The 26,532-nt window shown below is 41.4% G+C and overlaps 1 protein-coding gene across 1 annotated transcript in view; it reads left to right on the forward strand.

Moving 5' to 3' along the window:
• CLINT1 (clathrin interactor 1) overlaps positions 1-26,532 on the forward strand; it is a 77,679-nt gene that overhangs the window by 49,084 nt on the left and 2,063 nt on the right. Inside the window, exons 7-11 of the mRNA XM_077824716.1 lie at positions 8,622-8,868; positions 13,993-14,071; positions 19,497-19,574; positions 24,928-25,220; positions 25,958-26,162. Of these exons, the coding sequence (XP_077680842.1) occupies positions 8,622-8,868; positions 13,993-14,071; positions 19,497-19,574; positions 24,928-25,220; positions 25,958-26,162 (902 nt within the window). The remainder of the gene's footprint in view (positions 1-8,621; positions 8,869-13,992; positions 14,072-19,496; positions 19,575-24,927; positions 25,221-25,957; positions 26,163-26,532) is intronic.

Genomic DNA, 26,532 nt, shown 5'->3' on the forward strand with positions numbered 1-26,532 from the left:
GGCAAACTCCTAAATGACCCAAGAATAGGAGGAGACACAGAAATTGCTCATAGCCACTTTAGCCCCACCCTCCATCTCCTATTTTCATTGTTTTTCACTGGGTTTCTGTATTGAGCAGATCTCAGGAAGAACAGATTTGGCCCACTTACTCTTGTACTTGAAACAAATAGTTTCGTTTTCAGCTAACCTTTTTGTAAAATATGACAGATGTTTGTTCACCTGGCCACTAAATCCTCTGCAGTAAGAAAATAAAACTGAGGTGTGTTTGCCTACAGCATGAACTCTAAATGCAGCACAGTTTAACAGGTGTGTTTGATTTTGATCTCTCAATAATAAAATTTTTCTTAACAATCTGAAATTGCTACAGAGAAAATGCTCATTTAAATAATTTCCTGTTGGGTAAACATTCTAAAATTGTAGGAATTCTAATACATCGTGCATTTATGTGTATTGGTAGTTTTTCAAAACACTATGTATAAGTATTTTTTTTAATACCAAGTGGTCCATCAGGGAAGTGAAAGTAATACTAATGGCTGCACTTTTCAGAACAGGGCAATATGGCCTTCCCCCTAGGACATTAATAAACCAAAACCTAGTACTCTATGCACACATCAGCGTTCCCTCTTAGAATTTATCATCAATAGACTACAAAGAGAAAGGATCAGAAGAAACCTAAACAACTTCAGATTTAACAATAATGATACATTGATTTGAGCTTTATGTCCTTATCCTTCAGAAGCAATTTTGCACACAAGAATATCCTTAAAGATCCTTAGCTATATTTCAAATAGAAAATGAACAAATATTTACCTTGATATTCCCCTCGTGTTGTCTTGTGCCACTGTGTTCTTCCTCCCACTACTGCTCATCACCTGGGTGTATCTCCATCTCCGAGTGTGCCAAGCAAGCCTCTCTCCACCTTCTAATCCCACCCCAAAACAGTCATCTTTCAGCTAGCTTTCAACTGCTAATCTCTGCTCTACTCCAGTGTTTTTAATCTTCTGCACTAACTAGTTCTCTAACTTAATCATTTGCTCTTTCACACCTCATAGTTATTACATCTTGTATACGTGGTTGTTATCCTTTCTCTTTCCTTTCATCTTTTACCAGAAATGTCAGCCCAGGGACAATGTCTTTGATTCTGTAAAGTGCCATAAAAGCATTTGGTACTATTAAATAATCAGCTTTTAAACAAGGAGTAAAAATGGGAAATTATGCAGCATACACAAGCAAAAATGCTCTTCCAAGTGGTAGTTAAGGTGAGGTGGTGCCATCTAAGTCCCAAAATGCAAAATAATCCAGACTTATGCCAATATGCCGTGTCTCTAGTACTGCACAAAAAGCAATCCAAAAGCATCTTTTTGCCTGAACAGCATACATGTGGAGCCTAATCTGGAAGCCATTACTTGTGCAGTGGGAATTGAAACAAATGAAAGTTTTGTCCGCAGGAGGAGCAAAGTCTTCAGGGTGGGTCCATATTGTCATAGGAATCTCATGATGTAATGTGTAATTAAAACCCAATAAAAATCATATTGATAGCTATTTATGCTCTTAGAACTGTGGTACCTATTTTTATCGTTTCCTGTTCCATAACCCACTAATTGAATACTGCAGGTGCAAATTCTACATAAATATTTAATGTCTAAGCATCAGTGATTGGAAGAAATTGGATTTTAGTAATTGTGTGTGGCTTAAAAATTAAAAATCCAACACTGCACAGAATGGTACTTTGAAGAATGTGTGCAATAGATATGGAGTTTGTATCCTTCTGTCCTTCTGGGTTCATGGAAATAACCTAAATCAGTGGTTCTCAACCCGGGGTTCACATACTCATGGGTATGCAGAGCTCTTCCAGGGGTGCATTAACTCATCTAGATTTTGCATAGTTTTACAACAGGCTGCATAAAAAGCACTAGCAAAGTCAGAACAAACTAAAATTTCATACAATGATTTGTTTATACAGCTGTATACACTATACACTGATATGTAAGTACAATATTTCTATTCCAATTAATTTTATAATTGCATGGTAAAAATGAAAAAGCAAGTAATTTTTCAGTAATAGTGTGGCTGTGACACTTTTTTATATTTTTGTGTATGATTTTTGTAAGCAAGTAGTTTTAAGTGAGGTGAAACTTAGGGATACGTAACACCAGTCAGACTCCTGAAAGGGATACAGTAGTCTGGAAATGCTGAGATCCTCTGTCTAAATCATACAAATGTATGTCGAAGTTGTCAAGTCCAGTTCCCTACACTGTGGCAGGATCAAGTAAACTTGACTGATTGTCCAACCTGTTTTTTAAAACCTCCAACTATGGGAATTCTACAACCTACCCTGGAAGCATATTCCAGAGCTTTATAACCTTTATAGTTAAAAGTTTTTCATAATAGCTAATTGGTCCCGTCGATATTCGCTTCTTGAGGACAAGCGGTGCCGAGAGTCCCAGTCGGACGGAACCCAGACAATCTAGTCGGCGCTGAGGGAGATCCACGTGGACTCTGCCCCAAGTGGTCGCTCGGCGGTGAACAGCATCGGGAATGTTCCCTCGACTGGTACCGGTACCGGGCTGGAGGCGACTGCAGAGATCCCAGTGGCGGCTTGCCTCTGGAGCATGGGGCCGACATCTGTGGCGCTCTGGACAATGTCCAGGGACGTTACGTTTTCCATGTCCATTGAAGACAGGACCCCCAGCAATGGGGTTTCATCTGAAGCAAGAGAGATTTAGGTTAAGTGGCCCACTGGCTCTTCCGAAGGTGGGGAACTCCCCAGGTGGACCTATTCGCGACTTGGCAGAACTAACGATGCCCCGGTTCAGCTCCGGAGGGACCCGAGGAGGGGCACTGTCTCTGCCTTTCTCCTGTCCTGGTCAGGCCGACTTCTCTATGTCTTTCCCTCTAATAAGCAGGGTCCTGGAGAAGATGAAGATGGACAAGGCCTGGATCGTCCTGATTGCCCTGGTGTGGCCCAGGCAGCGTTGGTACAGGACCCTCGGGGCCTGGCAGTAGCTCCGCAGTGGCCGTTGCCGCTCTGCCTGGACCTGCTCTCTCAGGACCAGGGCTGCCACCTCCATCCCAACCTAGCAGCTCTTTACCTCACGGTGTAGCTGCTCAGTGGCTAGGTGGAGAGGAAAGGACGTGCTCAGAACAGGTTCAGTGCGTCCTCCTCAAAAGTAGACTGCCCTCCACTCGCTGCGCTTATTTGGTGAAGTGGTCCCTTTTCTCTAGGTGGGTGGCAGACCACGGTGTCTCCCTGGTGGCTGCCCCGATCCAGCTCATCCTTGATTACCTCCTCCACCTGAGGGCCCAGGGCCTGGCGCCCTCGTCAGTCAAGGTGCACCTGGCAGCCATATTGGCCTTCCATCCGCCGGTGCAAGGGGGCACGGTATTTTCCCATGCTATGATTGGCTAGTTCCTTAAGGGTTTGGACGGTCTTTTTCCATATTCTAGAGTCCCGGCCCTACAGTGGGATCTAAACCTGGTGTTGGCTTCTCTCACAGGGCCCCCATTTGAACCACTGGCCACATACTCCTGGTCTCACCTCTCGTGGAAGGTGGCCTTCCTGGTTGCAATCACATCGGCCAGGCGAGTCTCAGAGCTCAGGGCCCTCAGCTCCGAGCCACCGTACGCTGCGTTTCATAAGGACACGGTCCAGCTCTGCCCACACCCCGCGTTCCTCCCGAAGGTGGACTCTGCCTACCACATGGGTCAGGACGTTTTTCTACTGGTCCTCTGCCCCAAGCCTCATGCATCCAGTGAAGAGCGCCGTCTCCACACGCTCGATGTGCGGTGGGCTCTGGCTTTCTACCTCGAGCGGACCAAGCGGTTCAGAAAGTCTTCGCCAACTGTTTGTCGGCTCAGCTGACCTCGCGAGAGGCCAGCCAATTTCCACTCAGCGGCTTTCCATTTGGATCACTTCCTGTTATGAGTTGGCGGGTGTCCCCCCGTCACCCATTGTGAGGTCCCACTCGACTTGGGCACAGGCATCGTCGGCTGCCTTCATGGCCCACGTCCGCATCCAGGACATTTGTAGGGCCGCCACGTGGTCTTCAGTTCACATGTTCACCTTGCACTATGCGATCGTTCCCCAAACCAGGGATGACACCAGGTTCGGCAGGGCTGTCCTCCGTCCTGGGAACTTGTGAACTCCTACCCACCTCCAACAGATATAGATTGGAATCACCTATTGTGGAATACACATGAGCAATCACTCGAAGACAAAAAAGACAGTTACCTTTTCTGTAACTGGTGTTCTTCGAGATGTGTTGTTCATGTCTATTCCACACCCCGCCCTCCTTCCTCTCTGTCGGAGTTGTCTGGCAAGAAGGAACTGAGGGTGGGGAGGGGGGCGCACAGCTCCCCTTATATCGTGCCAGGCAGGCACCACTCCAGGGGCCGGGGGGGGGCACTCCCCCCCTGCAGGTACTGCTAGGGGAAAAGCTTCTAGCACCAGTGCACGTGGCGAACACGCATACCTATTGTGGAATAGACATGAGCAACACATCTCGAAGAACACCAGTTACTGAAAAGGTAGCTGCCTTTTATCTCCCATGTCTTTACATATGCCACTCCTCATAATACATCCCAGAATAGCACCCTTTGTTGCAGCTGCATCACGTTGTTGATTCATTCAGTTTGTGAGCCACTGTAAGCCCCAGATCCTTTTCAGCAGTACTACCACCTAAATGAATTCACTTAAAAACAAACATCCTCCCCAGTTTATTTGCAGTCTGTGAGGGTGCAGTACTGTAGAATTAATGTGCTGTTCTACTCTGAAAAGTGACTACGTAAGGGGTACTGCCTCAATCCACAGATCTTCTCTGTGTTCAGTCTCAACTGTTGACGTTGCTGATTAAAAATTTTTTTTTAACTCCTGTTTGCACTGCAGTCAGTACTGCTCTGGAAGGATGAGAACAGACTCCGTCTGCCTTTCATCTCGTCATTATAATGCTTAAAATTCCAATTACAATCTTTATTTTTATTGATGCATGAACTAGAAGAACCCAGCTTGACTTTCAGATTCCTGGTCCAGTTAGAAAAAAGGTTCTTTTTTACTTATATGCTGAACACTTGATCTAAGTCATTGAGAGAGAAATATGTAACCCCATCATGCCATTTTTCAGAGCAGAGCTACACTTAAGGTATGTGCAGCTGTTTTGTCTGCAGAGAAACTGGGCCTACAATTTGAGATATGGCTATTTTTGAACCTTAGAAGGAAAACATTCCTGTCTCACAGAATTGTTCCTTTCCCAACTTACCAGTATTGATGGCTCGTTGGAACTGAAATGGTAGAAGAGAAGGCAATTCAGAAAGCAGTCACTAAAAAAGCCCCTGGTTTTCTGTTCGTTGGGATTTCCCCTAATCTTACACTAATGATCCAAGCCTGACCCCAGTGTCCTCATTGCTTTGCACTCCATTAATGCTGATCCCATCCTTATGTACAGAAGCAGTATTTTCCACCAGGTACCTTCATGCATCTGTAAAACAATTTCTTAATACCAAACAGGAATTCTTGAACTCTGTCCAAATTTATTTCTCTCGAACATTTTAAGAAGCTAGTGTAGGCAGCAGATGGCAAAGGAAAACAAAATGTGGTGTTGGTCTCCCATAAAACTGTAAGTGTCATCTTTGCTAAAGGTGACCTTGGTTTAAAGAGTGGTAATCCTTCTTTGTGGGCTGACTAGGTTTAGGCATTCTGCCTCAAACTATCTCCCCCAGAATCTAAGGGACAGTAAACCATTTTCAGTCCCAGGGTTGGGGGAGGGTGAGGGGAGAAACTCTAAAGTAAAGGAAGAGACCACAGGCTAGAGTTCAGCTCCTGGCTGTTATGTGAACATGTACTGCTCATAGGACATTGAATTTAATGACTCAATACAATACTAGATGAAACTTCTTAACATTCACTATGCAGTTCTCACATGAAGCGGTGCGATTTTATAGGGATTTATTCTGTACATAGTAAACACACTTAAAGCGAACATTAATCTATAACGTTTCATTGCTGTTAATGTGACCATCAAAGAAAAATCAAAACAAATCTCCTGAGACATTCAGTTTGAAGCAGTACAGTTTATTATAGAAAATTGGGCACTGTAATATTTTATGTCCTAATTTCAGAATATATATTTAACCTCTCTGGAAAACTTTCAAATATAACACATGTATCCACCTAAACGTCGCTTCTCTAATGCTGTAGATTTTGGAGATCAGTTCACCACTCAAACCCTTTTTATTTTTTGTAGAGCTAGAATTTCTGGTAGTGCAGCAGTTAAGATGGTGTAGATCGCTAAAGGGTCATCTGTTTTACTCTTGAGCAAGTAAGATTAACCTTGCTACATTCCTCTGAAACTTGTGCTATAGTGTAATAAGGGCATACATCTGAAGCGTACATTTCATCCATGGATGTGGCAGCACCTGCAGTTGTTAACATCTCCTCTCCCTCAAATTCCCCACAACACATGCACACATTAGGTACCGGGGACTGCACTGATGTGATTAACAATTAACAGTAGTAATTGTATTTCAGTAGTACCTAAAGGTCCCAATCAGGGTTGGAGACCTATTGTGCTAAGCGCTGCATGAACACACAATGGAAAGACCCTGCCCCCAAAAGAGCTTACAGTCTAAGCCAGGGGTGTGGTGGCTAAATGATGCATTGCATTAGTGAGCTTGCCAGTCGTCTTTGGAGACTTGGATTAAAATCCTGATATCACAACTGAAAATGAATGTAGAGGTCTCATTCTATTCCCTCATTTGTGCATGGTGCTAATAGTACTGTAGGTTCAGAGGGCCAAGAGCTGGAACAGTTGCTACAAGTCAGGGGTTAGGTGCGCTGGCAGAGCTGTGTGAGAGTCTTGCACCATACTTGCTTGTATGTCTGGCTAAAGCTAATGCTGTTAGTCTTTGGAATACAAAATGGAATGCTGGACGTTTATTTTGAGTGATCATGAATTGAAGCACTTCCAGTGGCAACTAGACTATATGTCTCCTGTTTCCTCTATGTATATGAAGTATGACAATCCACCCCCCTATTCTCAGCAGAGAACAAAGGCTACCCTCTAGAGCAGTGGTTCCCAAACTTGTTCCGCTGCTTGTGCAGGTAAAGCCCCGGCCGGGCCGGTTTGTTTACCTGCTGCGTCCGCAGGTTCGGCCAATCGTGGCTCCCACTGGCCGCAGTTTGCCGCTCCTGGCCACTGGGAGCCGCTGGAAGCGGCGCTGCTCCTGGCCACTGGGAACCGCTGGAAGCGGTGGCCAGTACATCTCTCGGCCCGCGCCACTTCCAACAGCTACCATTGGCCTGGAGCAGCAAACCGCAGCCAGTGGGAGCCGCGATCAGCCGAACCTGCGGACGCGGTAAGTAAACGGCCTGGCCCGGCCCGGCAGGGGCTTTCCCTGCACAAGCGGCGGAACAAGTTTGGGAAGCACTGCTCTAGAGTATATTGTGGTTGTCATATCTCCACTGACAAAAGGACAATCTTTGTTCAATTACATATGTTAGTACTCTTCTGCATTATTAAAATATAAAAACCTTTCACTTTTAACTGTGTACCCAGAAGGGAATTGCTATTTCAAAATAGTTTTCAATATATTTAAGCTTTCTCTCTAGCATTTTTCATTGTTGTGTACAATTCTGTTGCCCTAATGATAACATGCAGTATGCCTGTTGCAAAAACGAATGAGCTTGTACACCACCTTTGGTCACAAGCAAAGTAAGAATGGAGAATTTAATAATCAGGTTAAACATACATTACTGTGGTGCATAAAAAGATTTCAACTAAAACAGACACATGCTTTGAGGTGTAAGAATAAATGTGTTTTCTGAGCTGGGAAATTTAGAACAGTTCTGTATAATACTGTGAAACAGTCTTATTAAAGCTGGGTAACCTTTTTTTCACAAATACCTCAAAGAAATAAAAGCCCATATATCTCAAATGGGATATGGGCTGGAAGTGGAGTTGGTATGCTTGGCATCTTAAGGCCAGCATCCTTTCTTGGTGCGCTGCTTCATTTGGACCAGTGAATACCTCTTGGGGCAAGTGTTGAACAGGCCTACCAACTTCACTCTTTTTCTAGGTTTCAGAGTAGCAGCCGTGTTAGTCTGTATTCGCAAAAAGAAAAGGAGGACTTGTGGCACCTTAGAGAGTGATGAAGTGAGCTGTAGCTCACGAAAGCTTATGCTCATATAAATTGGTTAGTCTCTAAGGTGCCACAAGTACTCCTTTTCTTTTTACTCTTTTTCTAAATATCCCTGATTATAACAGGCTAGACAGCTGTATCTACCAAATACCTTTATACCCCACACGTGCACAGAAAAGTCTCTGGAAAAATTGGGATAATGCTACCCCCACTTTTGTAAAGTGCCACATAAGTGCAAAGTATTAATTTCTCAAATATTAAAGCTGTGTACTCCTTTCCCTAAGTCGCTGTCTACAGTCTCTTGTTAATATCAGTCAACACTGTGAAGGGGATGATAGTCAAAATTCTTAGGCCTGAATCCAGTGTCCACTGAAGTAGATGAAAAGACTCCATTGATGTCAGTGGGCTTTGGATCTTGGTGAGGAGGAACTGAATCATATTTGTACTTACTAGCATCATTTTTGTTTCATTCTTCATTGCTCTTCTAGTGACAGTGATGAGGAAAAGAAAGCAAGAAGAGGTAAATCCCCCAAAGGTGAATTCAAAGATGAAGAAGAGACTGTGACGACCAAACACATTCATATAACGCAGGCCACAGAGACCACCACCACCACCAGACACAAACGCACAGCAAACCCTTCCAAAACCATTGATCTGGGAGCAGCAGCACATTACACGGGAGACAAAACCAGTCCGGATCAGAATGCAGCTCATACCCCACAATCTACAGTAAAGGTAAGATGTAAACTTCCATTCTTCCAACTCTGAAACCATTTTTGCTTTAAGAACAAGGGGACTCTGAATTAAGTAGATTATAGATCAGCCCAAAGAGTAACTATTTTCCCAGAAATTAAAGGGTTGGATTTTCAGTAGCGTCTAAGACCCAAAATTGAACCTAGAATATATGTCCCTTATGTAGTAGTATAGTGCCATCGCTACGCACATTTAGAACGGACAGGCTCTGATGGGTGGACGTGGTTTTTGGACCAAGTAACTATCATTTCTCTATTTTTATCTCTCAAAAAAAAAAATAATTGCAGGAGGCGAGAACTTAAAATTCAAAAGATACTTCTGTTTCTAATCTCCAAAGTCTGGTATTTCAAACATTAGTATTCTATACAATACTTTTGATTTTTAACAGTTTTTGTTTAAAAACACCACATTCAGCCATATATAATTAGCCAACCTCTCAAAATAAAAGCCCCAAATTAAAATACAGAAATATGATTTTGATTTATCACTAGGCTGAATTAGCTCCTAAATTGTTTGGACATATCTAAGGGGGAAAAAATACTTGTGGCAAGTTTTTTTCCCTTGCCCCTGCATGGGTAGCCATATAGTATGTTCACAAATATTGGTCCGGGTCGTCAATCTCTATCGCTATTAGACTAGAAAACTCAGTGTCTGGGGCAGTGTTTTAATTACAGTCCAATCTAAGCTACAAAATAATTGTTGGAACAAGTTTGTGGCCCAGACACAATTTTTTCTGTACGCAAAGGGAAAGAGAGGAAAGAAGTCTTTTATAACATGGCTGGGTTGAAAGCCTGTTTCACAATAGTGTTTAAACATATCTACTTATGTAGTATAGGTGAAGTGTCTAGTCTTCCTAGCTTCCCTTGGGTTTCTACTAATGTATTTCCTTTCCTACCCCATCTGTTTTCTTTCTGTTTTTTGTCTCCCTGTAATTGTGGGCATGCCAGACTCTGTCAAACGATTATTTATGGTCAATCCACAGTTTATGAACCTTTTTGTAAGGTTGGCTTACACACATCAGAAAATATTGAAAAATTCAAGAGCCTATTGACATCTCTTGGAAAATGGCAGAAACTTTTAGGAGCACATCTTGCCTATATGTATATCCTTTATAGTGTCTATTTTTAATCTGACACTGACATGCAAAGTGGATCTTTATTCCTGTCCTGCTCTTTGTTCCTTATTTGAAATTGTAAATCCTCTGAAATTAAACTTTCTTGTTCTAAAAATTAGTGTCACTGAGACTGCCTCAGGCTGCTAGACACAATGTTCTCAAGCAAAGATGTGTCTTTGGTTAGACTCCACAAGAGGTTGTTGCAGAGATTTCTGCTGCAAAGCTGAGGCTACTCGCTTCTCTGCCATAAAAAGGAAGAGCATGTTTCCCATTGGACTTCCAAATGTTTCCTGTTGAGGTCTTTCATCAAGCGCTCTCTGACAGGCACTTCGCTGCTGTCCTATCTGCAAGAAGTCAGAAAATAATATAGACTTCTTGTTGTTTTCAGGCGTGGGGGTTCACCTTGGGCTCCCACACAACCCTCAGGGCATTTGGTCATCCACAGTGTGGAAAAAGCTATGAAAAAAGTCTCTTCAGGCTGAGATCAGTGAAGTTCACATTCCTAGCTTCTCAGACCTCCCCAAGGGTCAGTACTTTAAGGTGATAAGTGACCACCTTTGTCTGCATCAGCTGGCCGGGAGGGATCAGAAGCTCTTGACTGCTGAGACATTTCACAGTATGGAATGGGAAGAGAGAAGCTAGCCTTCATTTAGCCCTACATACCTGAAAATCCAGTCTGACTGAATTGTCAAGTTGTCCAGTCATCAGAGTGGAGAATGAGCAACCAGTACTTCCATATCATATCTGAGATTCAGCCAGCCTTAAGTGTTCCTATTTGCTTCACAGCCAAATCGCTAGTAAAACAAATGTCTTGAAGGACACACTCAATAGTTCTATAGTTCTAGGCATGGAAGCTCTCTTCCAAGTTACTTCTGCTCTCCCCATGCTTTTATTGAACAGAACAGTGTAAAAAGAGAAAAATTACTTGTCGTCCTGCTCATAACCAGTTGGTTAATGAGTCCCTGATACTTTGAACAAATGGAGATAACAACCATATGTACGTTTCATCTATTGGTTACCCTGATCTTCCATCTGGAACCTGCTTTTCTGAATTTTGAAGTATGGCTCTTGAATGTAGCATAACTAAAGAGATTTTATCTAATTATTATGTTATACCATCGTCTCAAAAGGAACGCAGTCTTAGAAGGCCTCTGCTTATTTCTGGCTCAGACTCGGTGGTTGGAGCTAATGGACTGTGTGACACCAAGAAGAACTAAAGACCTTCCTCCATTCTTACTAAATAATCTGATCCAATAGACAAGCCATCACTTAGATCTTTAACATACCCAGCATTCTAGGAGCAGGCAGTAAGACTCCACTATCTTTCTCACATAGCCTGATTTTATCAGAGTCCAAATAAAGCTGCCTTTATACAAACAACCTATATGGAACTTGATCTGGGTCTTAAGCTCTCAAACTTCATGTTATCATATCCATGTACTTGTGGTCCAGTGAAGTAGCTTTCTTGGTTTCCATTACCTCTGTAGATATTCAGAGTACCCAGACAAAGAAGCATTCTGTATACTTCACAAGGACAAGGTGATCCTGTCAACTTTGCTTTCAATAATTGCTGTTGTGAATCCTCTGTGATGTTAAGAAAATCATCTTTCCCTCTGTCTGAATCTGAAGCATAAGGAGGAATTCAGGCACAAACTGGATCTCAGATGAGTTATCAGCTTGACTAGAGATCTGTGAATCTGAGATTCCACCCCAAATACAGGAATAAAAAGTCTTCAAAATAACCATTTCCAAATGGCTAAGATGTGATATTAGAAAAGTCTACCCCAACATTGATAGACCGGTTCCCAAAAGTCTACAGGGGCAATGCTCTCTATTGACACAGGCCCTCACCTGAAGAGATGTTCAGAGTTGACTGGCCATTGATGCGTATCTTCACCAGGATCTACAAACTAGACTACAGCCTTAGTGCTGCCTGTGGGAAGAGGGTTCTGAAGCAGTTCTTTAATTTTAAAACTCTTTTGAGAGTGGGATTGTAAAGCTTTCCCCTCCAGATGATCATGCTCTTGTGTCTGATTCTTTCTTACTGCTGGTTGTAGCCCACAAGTACTAATTTAATGAGTGCGTTAGAGGGGTACAAAACTCTCATTGGAGGAATAAAGCTAATGTCAGCCATTCGGGATCTCTTCCTCCCTCCCCCACACACACCCCACCCCACCCCACCCCGGACTAATGTCTGAGTCCATGATTGTTCCTCTAGTAGGTAGAAACCATCTTAAAATGTGGAAGCCTACTAGGAGAGTTCTGGAGGGTCAGCAGACCTTCCTCTTTTTGTTGTTGACCAGGATTGATTGTCTGGACTGTCTCCCACTTCCACCTAAAGTAAGAGAATCCACAAACTGCGCCAGTGCGTTTGAGGAAGAAACAATTCCTCACAGGCAAGTAGTCAGGCAGACGTTTAGTAAAATTGTACTTAACACTTTTCAGCAGGCCATCCATCAGTCTGCCATAGATGCACTTGACCGCAGTGCCAAGGTTCATAGAACATTAAGAATGCCATTGTATTCTTTGTGATGTTTCCTGCAAGAATATAGGATTCAGAGTATGACAGATTAACCAAACAGATGGTGATCTCATGTATTAGAACTGGGTGAGAAGCAGTTTTCTCATCACATACGAAGACTTTTTAAAAAACTTCCCATCCTGAATCAGACAAGTAGTTGAAATTTCAAAAACGTTCACAAACCAATAATCCAAAAATTTCAGATCAGGTTAAATGAAATGTTTCCCTTCAATTCTGACCTTTTAAAATTTGTATTTTTAGTATAAATTAACTAGTTTCAAACCAAAAAACAAAATATTTTTGTTTCAGTAGTGCCAAAATGAGATGTTTAGAAAATTTCAAAACGCTCTTCCAATTTTTTTTTCAAAATTTGTCAGAATTGACCCTTTCCTGAAAATACTTTGGCCAAATCAGCATTTTCTGATGAAAAACATTCTCTTGGAAATTCATGACCAATACTAGTATTAGTGACTATGCCAATTAAGTGACTTCTGATGGGTCATGGTACTGTCAGGAAATGCATTCTCTTCTTTGTGACATGACTGATAAAAGGAAGGCTTCAATACAGCTTTCCATCTGTCTCCTTTGTGACCTTGCAAGCTAAGTCAGGGTCCCCCAGTAATTTTGGAATTATATTTGATAATACAAGTCAGTTATTCTGAGATTTTAGATAATGTCTTGCAAAACACTTTTTCTCCCAGATAGCTCTGTCCATTAACTAAGGGCTTGTCTCCATGGCAAAATTTTCTTGCATAGCTATACCAGAATAGTTGTACCAGTGTAAAGTCCCCTGTGGACACACAATTCCAAAATAAGTGATTTTATAATTTTCCAAAGCACAGTCATTATTCTGGAATAAACTCAATGTAATTCTGGAATAGTGTCCGCATGGAGACTTATACCAGTATAACTGTATGGAATAATTATGTATTAATGAATTAATAATTCTTCTATAAGTATGTGGGAAGAAAATCTCCCTATGTAGACAAGTCCTAAGATCCATTACTTGGAGTACTAATGGAACATACTCACCACCTGTTAACGGTGACCTTCTTTACTAGTATTTTACTTAAGGTTTACATCATTCAACCAAAACCAGAGTAATTTAAACATGCATTCCTTTTGATGTTTGCTTCTCCGGTTTAAATCTTCCATGGACATAAATGGCTACAGATAGTAAAAATAACTAGGTAATTAGTTCCTTCAGCACTTTTTAACTTCAGGTTTTCTGAAATATATTCTAGTGAAGTCTGTCTTTGCTTAATTAGGTTACTCAAACAAGCTCCGCTCTACCCATCTGCATCTCTGCAGACATTCTGGCCATTTTGGGGGGCCAATTCATCAGGAGAACAATGCTCAATTCATGCGTGAAGTTTGTGATAAGACCGTTAAAAAGCCAGACTTGTAGTTGAACTGTAAATAGTGCTTCAATCATGTTTTTTAAAAAGCTGGTAAATTCTGTCGTCTTTAGGCTTCAATACCCCCTGGCAGCAAGTCGTCTAATGATCTGTTTGATCTGTTTGATGGTGCTGGCCAGCCAATCTCAACAGGTATATATCTTTATCCTTAATCTATGATCTGTTTAATTGTGACTGTCTGTGCACAAGCTTGTGGGTTTTAATATTGTAAGGATAAAGGGAATCGGAAAAATGGTGAAAAGCAAAGCAAAATGTTTCAAGTACTCAAAAAATGGACTACTGTGTATAAGTTTATAATTGCACACAAATTACCATATTACAGTAAAAGCTTTATCTGGCATGTTGGGAGAATGGGGGGTGCCATAAATGAAAAAATCCAGTTAACTAAGAGGGAGGGAGTTTGGGTGTGGGAGGGGGCATGGGGCTGGGTGTTGGGGCACAGGAGGGGGTATGGGGCACAGGAGGGGGTATGGGGCATGTGCTCTGGGAGGGACTTTGGGTGAGGGAGAGGGCTTGGGGCAGCAGTTGGAGTGCCAGATCCAGGTGGCACTCACCTTGGGCAGCTCCCCTCAAGTGGCAACATGTCCCTGCTGCTCCTAGGCAGAGACACAGCTAGATGGCTCTGCAGACTGCCTCCCCCGCAAGCGCCACCCCCTCAGCTCCCATTGGCCACCGTTCCCTGCCAACAGGAGCTGCGGAGCCAGCGCTTGGGGCAGGGCCAGAGCAGTGTGCAGAGATGCCTAGCTGCGCCTCTGCCTAGGAGCAGCAGGGACATGTCGCCGCTTCTGGGGAGCCATGCTGAGCCACGTAGGGAGCCTGATGACCCAGTGCCAACCGGACTATAAACCGGACTTTCAATGAAGATCAGAAATGCTGGTTTATAAAACTGTCCGGTTGGTAAAGTGCTAGATAACACTGCTTTTACTGTACATAGGATTAATAATAACCTTAGCAAATCATAAAGATTAGCCACTAAATCAGTCTGTCAGAAACTGCATGGATTATAATGCAGAGTTATTTATAATTAATTCTAAAAGCAAGCACAATCCAGTCAGCTTTAAGTTTCTCATGTTACAAGTTAAGGGATAGGCAGCTATAGAAATGGATGACCTCCATTCACTAGCCACATCTAATGTATACAGCAAAAGCAAACTCATTTCTTTTATCTTCTCATGACTCCTGGATAACCCCAACCCTAATGCCAAAAAACTCACTCTGAAGTTACATTTCTGTTCAATTAATTTATGGTGAATTATTCTCTAAATACTAAACTGAAATTTAAGTTCACTCATGTCCACACTAGCACTAAACTATGAAATCACAGTAACTCTTTTAGACAAGCTTTAGATTTCAGTGACTTGCCTACAAAAGTACAAGACTGGGTTGGGTGTGAGAGAGCAAATATAATTTTTTTTAAAAAATGTTATGCTACAGACCTTCATGCCAGCTACAGTTTAAACAGTGGATCATAAACTATTAAAGGGAGTTTGTCATGTATCTAGGGTGTTTTAATGGGACAATCAAAGAAGAGTTAACTGGAGGAGGATTCAGGTGGTCAAATGGCTGGATGTAATTTTTTCCTCTGTATCAAGATCAATTTTAACAGAGAATTAAGCACCAGTGTGACCCTTTTAGTTGGCAAGAAACCTTTGAGAGAAGGTTTCTCTCTCAGTTGCAAACAGAAATGTTACTAATTAACACAAGCTACTGTTTCTGTGGAACATGGGGCACCTTGGTAGTGCTGCTTTCCTTGTAGTGTTTGTAGTAGCTTATAGTGGTGCTGAATGAGCCTCGTCCTCCCCATAGCAGGTTGGGTTATAATATTTAAATTCTGTGAATTGATTGCAGGTTTTCCAGTTGTATTGATCAAAACAAATTTACAATTTTTCAAATAACTTGTTACTCTTTTATATGATACGTTTGTTTTTTTTTTAAGGCCATGCTTCCTAGTTTTGCCCCAGACCAAAGGCTAATAGCTTTGTGGATGATGCATAATCATTAACTAGATACAATAGTATAAGATTTACATAAAACTTAAAATGTATTTAATTCCTAACTTTGTGGGTTATTTATGAATCCATAAGTGCGTGAAAATTCAGTAAAGGATTACATTTTTAGCAGCCAGGAACAATGTGGCACAACCTCAATGCTGCTGCAGTGCACAATGTCACTTATCAAAAGAGTGCAAACTTGTTTAGTTTAGACCTGTTACGCATTCATGAAATAACTGTCAAATGTGATAAATATCTGAGATACTACTTGTGCAGTAATGGTGTGATCTTGAAAATAGTATGGGTGACAAAGCAGTGATGCTGGGTAGAAACAGCACCCATAGTTCTCACCAGACAACCTAGTTTAAAATAAATAATAAATTAGTATCTGTCTTAAGTTTCTCTCCTTGCCGCTTCCCAGAGATCTTTAAAGTTTTCATACATTAACTTTTATTTGCCTTTATTGAGGGAAAGGTAAATGAGGTGAGGCATGCATTTTGGAAATGCTAAGATCTGTGGCCATTCTGATATGTTCCAGATGCAGAATCCACATTGTCTTCCACCTTGCCCCTTTATCCTTGGAAATACCCTCTGTCAGGTTTTTTGTAAAAAGCCTATTTTGTAACACTTTATTCTTTCCCTTTTAAATCCAGTTTTAATGGGAGATATATAAAAAATACACAAGCACACACTGTATATGTATAATCTCCCATTTATTTATATATAGAGAGAGTTGTTTTTAAAAAATTCTGAACTGAGGAATTTTTCACTTTTAAACTGACTCCTTGCTTTTCAAACAAATGGAGCTCTCCACATTTGAGCACATCTGACCTTCTGATTCTTTTTGTTGCTCTACAGTGATACACCAATTTTTCCCTTCTTCAGCAGCATTGAGGAGTGGTATTGAGAAGAGGCATATTACCAGCTGGTCATTGTAAATAATCTCCTTGCTGCCCTGTGAAGGCAGATGGAAAGAGTTCGTTTATAGCGACAGATCTCCTGTGGGAATCTTTGAGGATAGCTCATGTTGTGAAGATTAGCACTGTCCTTCACATGCAGGTCACTTGTGATGACCAATATGTTCCTTGCAGCACAGGGTGTGGGAACATTTCCTAGGTCACAAGACATAGTGGAGGGGTCAAAAGCAGCCTTTGATCTCCCCTGTAAAGAAATTGGCAGGGAAATACTATGAGTTCAAGGATCTGTGGAGGCATTTGCTAAACAACTCTTCATCTATATGTATTTTTCAGTGTAGTAGGTGCTGTAATTGTTTCTCCTGAGATGCGGGAACACTGAGCAAGTTTTACAGTACAGGAAAGGGATGGTGAAATTTGAGATTTACAAATTACTAAAGTTGCCCAAGTAAGTTACATCCTGTTTACAGACGGTGTAAAGACAGACTTGCATAGAGAAGTCACACCAACAAGACAGTGCCCGGATTATTGGAGACTCGGTTTAATTCTAGGCCAATGGCTTCCTCCATTGAGAGCAGCTTTTGTTGCTATCTGTCTAGGTTCTGCTGCTTTCCTCTTGAGCTTAGTGTTCAATCTGAAAATGAAACAGGCACATGAGAGAGAGAAACTTGGCAGGAGTGAGCATTGAGACAAAAGACCTGAAGAATATTCAGAAATCCCTTACATCTTTTGGGTTCAAAGTGAGGGGGTTAGTCAGTGCTGTGGCTCTGGGTTACGTCTTTATGCTTGTCAGGAAAGCAGCTGATCTTGAGGTGGTTTGACATGGGAGAATACATTGTATTGTATGTTCTGTATACATTGCATTGTATGTTCTGTATACAAAAAGATCAAATCTTCACTTTCCTTAACAGGAAGCAAATGAGGTATTATTATTAAAGTGTTTCCTTTGCAGAAGACCCACTAAGTTTGATCTTCTCACTTAGTTTCTGACTCTGATATTTGACTGGCTCATGCCGCCTCCCTCCCACGTTTACACTATATCCAATGCAAGGTTTTTATATCAAAATACAACAGACTAAACAAATAGTTTTATATAAATTCGTTCAATAGAAATCCTACTGCATTTGTTCGGACAGCATCATCATCCGACTGAAATTTCCTGTCTCTTTTCTAAAAAGAGTGGTACAGGAATTACAATGGAATTAACCTTCTGTGGGAATTCAGAGACGCATGGTCTTCCCTTTCTCTTTATTTGCTGCTTTATATCAAATCATACACATTCTGCAGGTAGAGACCATATCCCCTTTGAAAAACAGTCATGCCTTCCTGATATTGACTACAGTAAAAAAAAAAAATTTGAAAAAAAAATACAAGTACACATGTATTAGAAAGTGAATTGTTCCTTTTATTACTGCTAGCCGTTTATTATAAAGGAGATAGTTCTAGTTTAATTAACCCAGTTGAGAGTAGCAGATGGGGCAGAATGTCTTGCAGCGATAAGACAATTCAGAAATGGCACCAGATGTTGGAAGCTGTCCCTGGTGGTGTTTGAGTGCAGCACAGATGTTCCAGTCCCACCTGGCTAGTTTCTAAGCACTGCAGGCTAAGCAGCTGTGATGTAACCTATATAATGTACGCATAACACTAAAAGCACAATAATTGAACTGCTGCTGCTACTTCTCAGGGTGTGACTGTTCAGAGGTGAAATCTTTAAGGACAAACAAAAATAAGGTCAACTTTTTGGTACTTTTAGGCCATTAGAATAGCCACTTAAAAGCTGTAGGGGAAAGAAGTGATCAAAACTACACTGTAAAGCAAAGTGTGTTTTGGACTAAGCAGTTAGCCTTCTGCCTATTCTATTGTCCCAAATATAATTATTAGAGCTTTTTTCCTTTTCTTTCTAGTTTGGGTTGAATATGCTTTAATGAAAAAGTTACAATACTGTATTCAAAAGTTAATAATTTATCTGGTAGCTTACAAATGCATGGCTGGGACTTCAATGTTGTTGCTCTAGAGAGAAAGCAAACTTATAAAAAATGAACACCAATGCAAGCTTTGTCCTTGAAATCTTGATACCAAGATCATTGCAGAATCATTCATGCTTTAAGAAACATAAAAACTAAATATAAGAAGACTTAATTTTTCATGGTAAGCAGCATAATAAATTAAGGATTCCTCCAGTAACAAAAAGTATTTATTTTGATATTTTTTGCTTCTCAAGTTTTAATTTTGTAATCCTCCCATTACTTAGTTGTTTATACCATACCAGCACCATCTCCTGCCAGTTTGATCTCTCAAGCTTCATTGCGGTGTATAAATTACTATTTTAGAATGAATTGTGAAACAGAACTTGCATCTTTATTGTTTTCCCCACCACCTATATGGCAAAGCACAATCAGCTAGATCTGCAGCATAGGCAAGAAGAATCCAATTTGTCTAGGTTCATATAAATACAGAGTGGTGGTGGTAATAAAGCCACAAAAAATGGTACAGACATACGACAGAATCAACAAGCTCTGACTGCCAAATGCAAGAGGTTTAAAAATAAAATGAAACGCCTGAAAGCAGCTTACAGAAAGCCCTTTTCAAGTTCATTGAGCAGGGTATCTCTCCACAATCCTGTAAGAACACTGTGATTCCTCTCATATCTAGGTGGATCAACTGACCCGTTTGGAGGATTCGCTGACTTTGGCTCTGCTGCTGCCTCAGCAAGTTTCCCCTCACCACAAGGTAGGATAATTTACTGACTGAAAAGCTGCCATTAGGGATGAGGAGAAGGGAATGAAGCCATTTTCCTTTTTGTGGCATTATTGGCAGTCATTTCCCTTTACTGGGGCTGGTTTGTGTTTGTATAGTTTGACCAAGAAAGCCACATGCCTCACCTCAGTGGTGCTTGATAGCTTTTAGGGTCTCTTATGGGTATTTTCACGCAGTTGAGGATAAATAAAGGACAGCTTTCTGGTTTTGATAAATGATTCTTCTGTACTCCTTTAAGGGGTATGGTTTAGAACACTATTTTGCCTTATTCGATGCACGCTGCATTGCTGAGAAGCATCCCTTAGCAATGTTGCTATAAATTCAGAAGATATCTTAGAGGAAATTGGCAGACTTCATAGTCACTTCCATCAGAAGGAGACAGGGAGTGAGGAGAAATAGTACATAAATAGTCAGAAAAAATGGAGGCTAATAACGGAAATTTAGATGAGTCTTTACCCTCCCTCTTCATTCATTTCAAAGTGATTCAGATTCCCAAGTTGCTTTCAATATCATTGTCCATCCTGGATGTCAGGTGGCTTAGAGGAGAGTTTGTGGATGTCACAAATCAGTATTTAAATTTCATCTTTGTATTGGCATAAGGTTTAAGTACTTAAATAGTCCATGAAAACACAGCTGTGGTATGTTGCAGACAGAAAGCGAGAACCCCACTTCTTGGCAATAGCAGATATAGTTGATTCTGAAATTTGTGAGGGCCTTATTTCATAAAACACTGTACCAGTGGGAACTTCAGGCATAACTTTGTTTTAGTGAAAGTAGAATTCCTTACAAATTGACATTTGGAATTATGGTCTCGCTTGAACCATAACAAAATAAGATGTGGCTTTTAGGGTGGAAAATCAAGACAATAAAACTTACTCAAGGTATTCAACACTTCCAAGTTTTGTGGGTGTAGCGTGCCAAGTGAAAAACACATATTAAACATCAGAAAAAACTCCACAGTAAAAACATGGTTTTTATAATATTTGGAAATGGGGAGGGGGGAGCTTTTTTAATAGGAGTCTTAGTGGTATGCTGAGTGCTCCCACTGACCGTATTTGTGTTTCCAAAATCATTGGAGAACTCTTCATGCTTTCTTGGCTGTTATTGATAGAACGAATCGCTAACTGATACAGCTAATCACTGTTCATCAAAATGTTCTAATGCCTTATGTAAGATCATCTGACAGACTTTTTTCTCTGAGAAAAGGCAGCCTTTCTCCTGATCTTTCCAGTCAAAAGTTCGCAAACTTTTTTCAGATACAAGCAAGGACTCTAAAAAATTGCCTGAGTGGGACAGCAGTATTTCAGAAAAGTATTTGATAGTCTTTCTTCAAAAACAAATTTCTATTGCTTGACTGTGAGCACAGCCATGGACTGAAAAGTGATTGAAGGGCCCTAAACACATGGTAATGACAAACAACAATGTATCAAACTGTTCAGCGGTGTTGCAGGCTAAGTTCCCTCTAAGCTGCGTGGCCACGCAGCCGCTCTGGGCCACGGCAGGGAGAGATGCCTCTCCTCCAGCCCCAGACCTGCTGCGGCCGGGGGAGAGGCGCGCACACACCCACACCCAGACCTGCCGGGGGATAGGCGCCTCCCCTGTGGCCCCAGACCTGCTGCAGGGATAGAGAGCTAGGAGGAGTCTTCTCTCCCCGCCATAGCTCCAGGGCAGCCTGCACCCTGAACGCCGGAGCCCTCCCTCCCCCGCCCTTGCATCTTAACCCTCTGCCCCAGCCCTGAGCCCCTCATCCCTGGCCCCTCCCAGGAGCCTGTAATCCCAGCCAGAGCCCTCACCCTCCCACACTCCGAACCCCTTGGCCCCACCCCCACCACATGAATTTTGTTATGTGCACCAATGTGGAGGTAATGTGTCACACATCACCTCCATATTGGTGCACATAACAATTCATTCCACACGTGTGGGAAAAATTATAGGGAACACTGGCTTCAGGGATCCTTTCTAGGACTGGCGTATCATAGCAACTGTATTAATCTGGAATATGAGAGAATACTTAGTTGGGAGGCTTGTGAATGTCCATGAGGACACATACAAAGGGATTTTAGTATGTTGGAAATTCTGGGGGAAAATAACAATAGAATATTTGACATAGCCCAAAGCTCAGACTGACCACTACATTGGCAAATTGGAATTTAACCTCAGGATAACCCCACCTCCCCAGACACTCCCATAAACAATTCACCTATAAAAGTCTAACAAATAAAACCAAAAATTTAAGCTCATATGCAATGAGGAATAACAGTCCACCTGTGCAGGACGAATGATAATCCCTAAAGATACTCAAAATCCCACTTGTCTTCCAAGATTAACAAAACATTTCTATAATATAAATGGAGAGACAAAGGTATATTGGCTTTGATGGATGTCAAGGAGGATACTATCAAGATTTCAAAATCTCCAGGTGGAATAGGAGTTACACCTGGAAGGACTGACATGAGGCCAAGTTATGCCCTCAGTACTCTGGCATAACTTCATTGTCTTCAGTGGAAGATGCTTATGCATATTCGTGGGCTAAAACCGATCGATGGTCTTTCATAGCTTAGCTAAATGACAACTTGTAAACAAGTATTGGAAAGATATGAACACCAAGGAGGGGAAGGAACTGTTTATAGGGGCACAAGAAATATATCTAGGAGTAAGAGAGAACAGCTCTTCCTTCTAACAAGGAGAATGTATCCATAATGAAATATCACGCTGGGGAGTGGTTTCTCAAGGGAAATAGAGCCCACGTCGCTTGTGGTGCTTAAAACTATTCTGAACAAAGTAGCAGTAAGCAAACCAGAGTGAACGGTCTTATGCTAGCAAAGTGTGTTGGAGCTGACCACTTAAAATCTCTTTTTTCTTAACTTCTGTTTTTCTGAGCTCAGCCTTCCAGTAGGAGTTGAGGGTGCTCGGCCACTTGCAGGAGCCAACTTAACAATGTTGCTAAATACATGTATTTGCGATTGACCAAAAAGTATGGAGCTACAATAAAAAAGGGTTTAATTCTTTTATTGAGGCAGTTGGGAGTTGTGCATCAGCTACGGGTATAGGAGTAAATTCAGAAGGAATGAAGACATTTCTGTGTCAGATTAGTAAATCTCTTGGCAAATTGGCTGAAGATCAGCACCTGGGAATCTTTTTGCATTATTTGCTACATTTAGGAAAGCTGTATTGGGCATCTGTGGGTTAACACACCTTTAATATTTCAACCGGCAGGAAAAAAAAGCACTGTCCTAATTGTACAGGCTTCCTTACTTGTGATACTTATTCAAAATAAAGTTCTTTTTTACAAGTATAAAGCTGCCTACTATGCAAATAATTTGTGTATGAATACAGCCTAAATGACACAATCCTTTATCTGCATTAACATGATTAATCTATTCCGATCACCATTATGCAAGGGGCCAGGAGTCTTGTGAAATAATTAATCATTCTCTAACAATATAAGCCCCTCTAGTAATCCTTTCTTCCCGGATTAATCATCTTTGATCAAGTTCCCCAAAAGGGGGGCAAAACCTTCTCCTCTTACCCCTCTTTTTTCTTATTTTGTGTTCAGAGCTGTGCATGCAGTACACATAGAATCAGCACATTCAGCGTTTACTTGTCCATCAGGAATACTTTAAAGTGGGTTTAAATCTTTAATATGCAGTACTAATTGAAACACTCCAATACGGTCCCTTTTGTAAGGGAAATGAAAGCAAAACGTTCTAGTAAGGCCCTGAGCTAATGACAATTGGTCCATTTCTTGCATTAAAGCTGCTGGTAGTGCTTGGATTTTGTAAACTAACTCGCTTCTTTCCTCCTGCCCCCTTTTCCATTACTTAAAATTTAACACACGAGTGAAGGTAAAGGTAATTAAAACCAGGTTTGATCACACAGGTGTTGAAGCATTTACATGGAGTGTAAAATATTATTGCCCTTGGTTTTGACTAGACAAAATACAGCTCTAGGAAATAGCCAGGTGTGTGGGTGGGACACTTAGCCAGGTGCATAGGTCTAGTAACTTTGAAATCCGTGAAATCTCAGAGCCTCTTCCTTTGCTTTTGCAAGGGGAAGTGGAGTTGATTTAATCATTCATTAGAGTTCAGAGCTCTTTTCCTACTGCAGGGATATTGCTTGTGGCCTAGCTGGGAGTGAGAACTTCATCATGAGGTACAATCCTACGGGGGAATATCATAATTCTTATGCATGGTGGAAATGTTCCCTCTAAGCTGTGCATCCATGTAGCAAATAAAGCAGTCCTGTGCATTTCATGTGCCAGAAGAATGATATTCATCTACTACATCCAGACCTGTAAAACATTAGCCACATAACCAAAAATCTGACCTATGCAATTCCCCCCCCCCACACACAAAAAAAAAAAAAAAAAAAAACTCTAGAAGATTGTGGCCATTTAAAAACAAAACCACAAAAAACACCACAGCTTTTGGGATATTTTAAATAACTTTCACTATAAAATGTTACCCGTGATGTTTCTTGTAACTTTTTTCCTGTAAGTGAAGGAAACTTATTTTGATGTCAGTGGTTTGACTGATCCTTAGAAAGGTAAGGAAATGGAAGTAATGATCCTGTCATATCCTGGCCTCGCTGGTCTGTATGTAGGCATTGGGGCATGTGATCTGAAACCGGTACATATGAAAGCATCATGTATTCTCATAGCCCGGGGGAAATATTACTTACGATGTTAGCAGGCAACAGAGTAAGATAAGGACCCTCTGGTAATTTGTTTCGAAAGCTCTTGGTTTTATTGGTATCCCACTTAGTGTCACTATGTTCCTATGTTGTGCAAAAACTATTAATTATATGTAATTAAAAAGTTTTGAACAAATGGCTGTTTTCTTGTATGCTTTACTATGACAGTGGAATTGTGCCTCTCATGTGCAATGACTGGATGATACCCATTAGATGGGATCATGGCTCTATTGAGAAGATCAGAGCATTGGATTAAAGTACTGGCAAGTTTTGATTCTTAAACTTCTAGCTCTGCTTTTGACAGAACCTCAAATCTACTTTTCCAGCGTCTGTTTAGAAGTATTTGGATGCTGCAAACTTAGTTGAAGGAAACCTGTGTCCCACTCACCCAGGTCCATAGGTGACACGTTATCAGATGTGATTTTTTTGTCTGTGCATGGGTGTTTCATATTTCCTTTGCTACCTTGTTAAAACTGTTGGAATATTCATGAGAAGGAATGATGTCCAGATGGAGATTCTACCTGCAGATGTTAATCTGGACGGACACAAATCAGGTCTCATTTGTTTCAGTTCAGAGAATGTGATGTTTTTCTGTGCCTTTCAAAATCTTTTACCTTCCTTCCCTCACCCACAGGTACAGCAGCAAGTGGGAACGGAGACTTCGGAGACTGGAGTGCCTTCAACCAAGCCTCTCCATGTCCCAGTGCTTCAGCAGGAGAGCTCTTCGGAGGCACTGCCCAGCCAACTGTAGAGCTCTTTGGTAGCTCACAGCCAGCTCTTGGCCATCCTCCAGCTGCCTCAAATTCTACTGACCTCTTTGATTTGATGGGTTCCTCTCAAGCAACCATGGCTTCTTCGCAAAGCATGAATTTTGCTATGATGAGCTCTAGTGCGGTGGGCATCGGTCTACCCATGTCAAGGTCACAGGTATGCTGTTGTTACTCAATCCCTTAATGACTGGTTCCTCTGTAAAGAAAAGGTTCTAGAATGTTTTTGTCTTATTTTAGCTTAAACCTTCTTGTTACCTGTAGCTCTCAGATGCTTTCTTTATCACTCGGTCACTCTATCTGAGATGCTCTGTTATCCTTTTTGGGGGAGGGAAGGTTTTAAAGTTCGAACATGAAAAAACCCAATAGCATATGTGCACAGCCTACATTGTCAGGTAACTGGTGGACCAGTCCTCACCCTCTTCTGTGTGTTGCCCTGACGCACAGAGGGGTTACTCCAGTGGAAAGTAATTGGCTGTTGAAACCAAAGCACATTGACTCTTGTGCAAAAAACCTACAAATGCATTTCAAAAAGCCCAGAATAGAATGGGCTCCTGGTCTGGGAGACACCAGGCAACTCTGATTTTGTGACACACAATGCACTGATGCAAATGCTTAGTGCTAACATATGAAATACCATCCTGATCATTTCCAACAAGATACCAACTGATGGGGAAACTACTTTGAAAGAGATGAACTCTTTATATGAACTCTTTGTCTCATAAAAACTGATGACATTTCTCTTCGGCTTTTTAACTTCTCATATGCAAACATAAACAACCATTTGTTGTACTTTATGATGATGTGATGGAACTGTTTATTTCTTAGACACAGCAGTAGTAAATGTTAGGGAATGAATGGTATCATTTTAAAAAAAAATGTTTCTTTTGTTTCTAGCCTTTGCAGAACGTTAACACTATGCTGCAGAAGCCCAGTCCTCTTTATAATCAGAGTACAGAGATGGTCCAAAAAAATGCCAGCAAAACTCTACCATCCACTTGGTCAGATCCCAGTGTAAATATCAGTTTGGACAATTTAGTACCTGGTATGCAGCCTTCTAAACCTCAGCAGCCATCGCTTAATACAATGATTCAGCAACAGAGTAAGTGATCCCATTGATTTAATAATACTTCACTGGCATGACCTGCTATACAGATGTTCCCAATGTGTCTTTAAAAAAAAAAAAAAAGACCCCTTTACTAGATCACCTTTTCCTCTTAATTTTATTCATAATCCCATTTTTCATCTGCTACACTGCCTCTAACCATTGGCAGCTCTGTTACTGTAACATGATCCAGAAGAATGAGCCTGGGAATGTTTCAGGGCTGTGAAGCCAAGCCTCTAACTGCAGAGGCTTGCTTCATTCCCAAATCTTCACATTAGGTCTCCCTCATCTCTTAAGCTCTTCCTATGGATGGTATCAACTATCTGACCTCAGAGCTCAATTTGTTAGCAATAGTTAACCTGGGTGT

This window comes from Eretmochelys imbricata, chromosome 8 (assembly GCF_965152235.1).
Source record: "Eretmochelys imbricata isolate rEreImb1 chromosome 8, rEreImb1.hap1, whole genome shotgun sequence".
NCBI lineage: Eukaryota > Metazoa > Chordata > Testudines > Cheloniidae > Eretmochelys > Eretmochelys imbricata.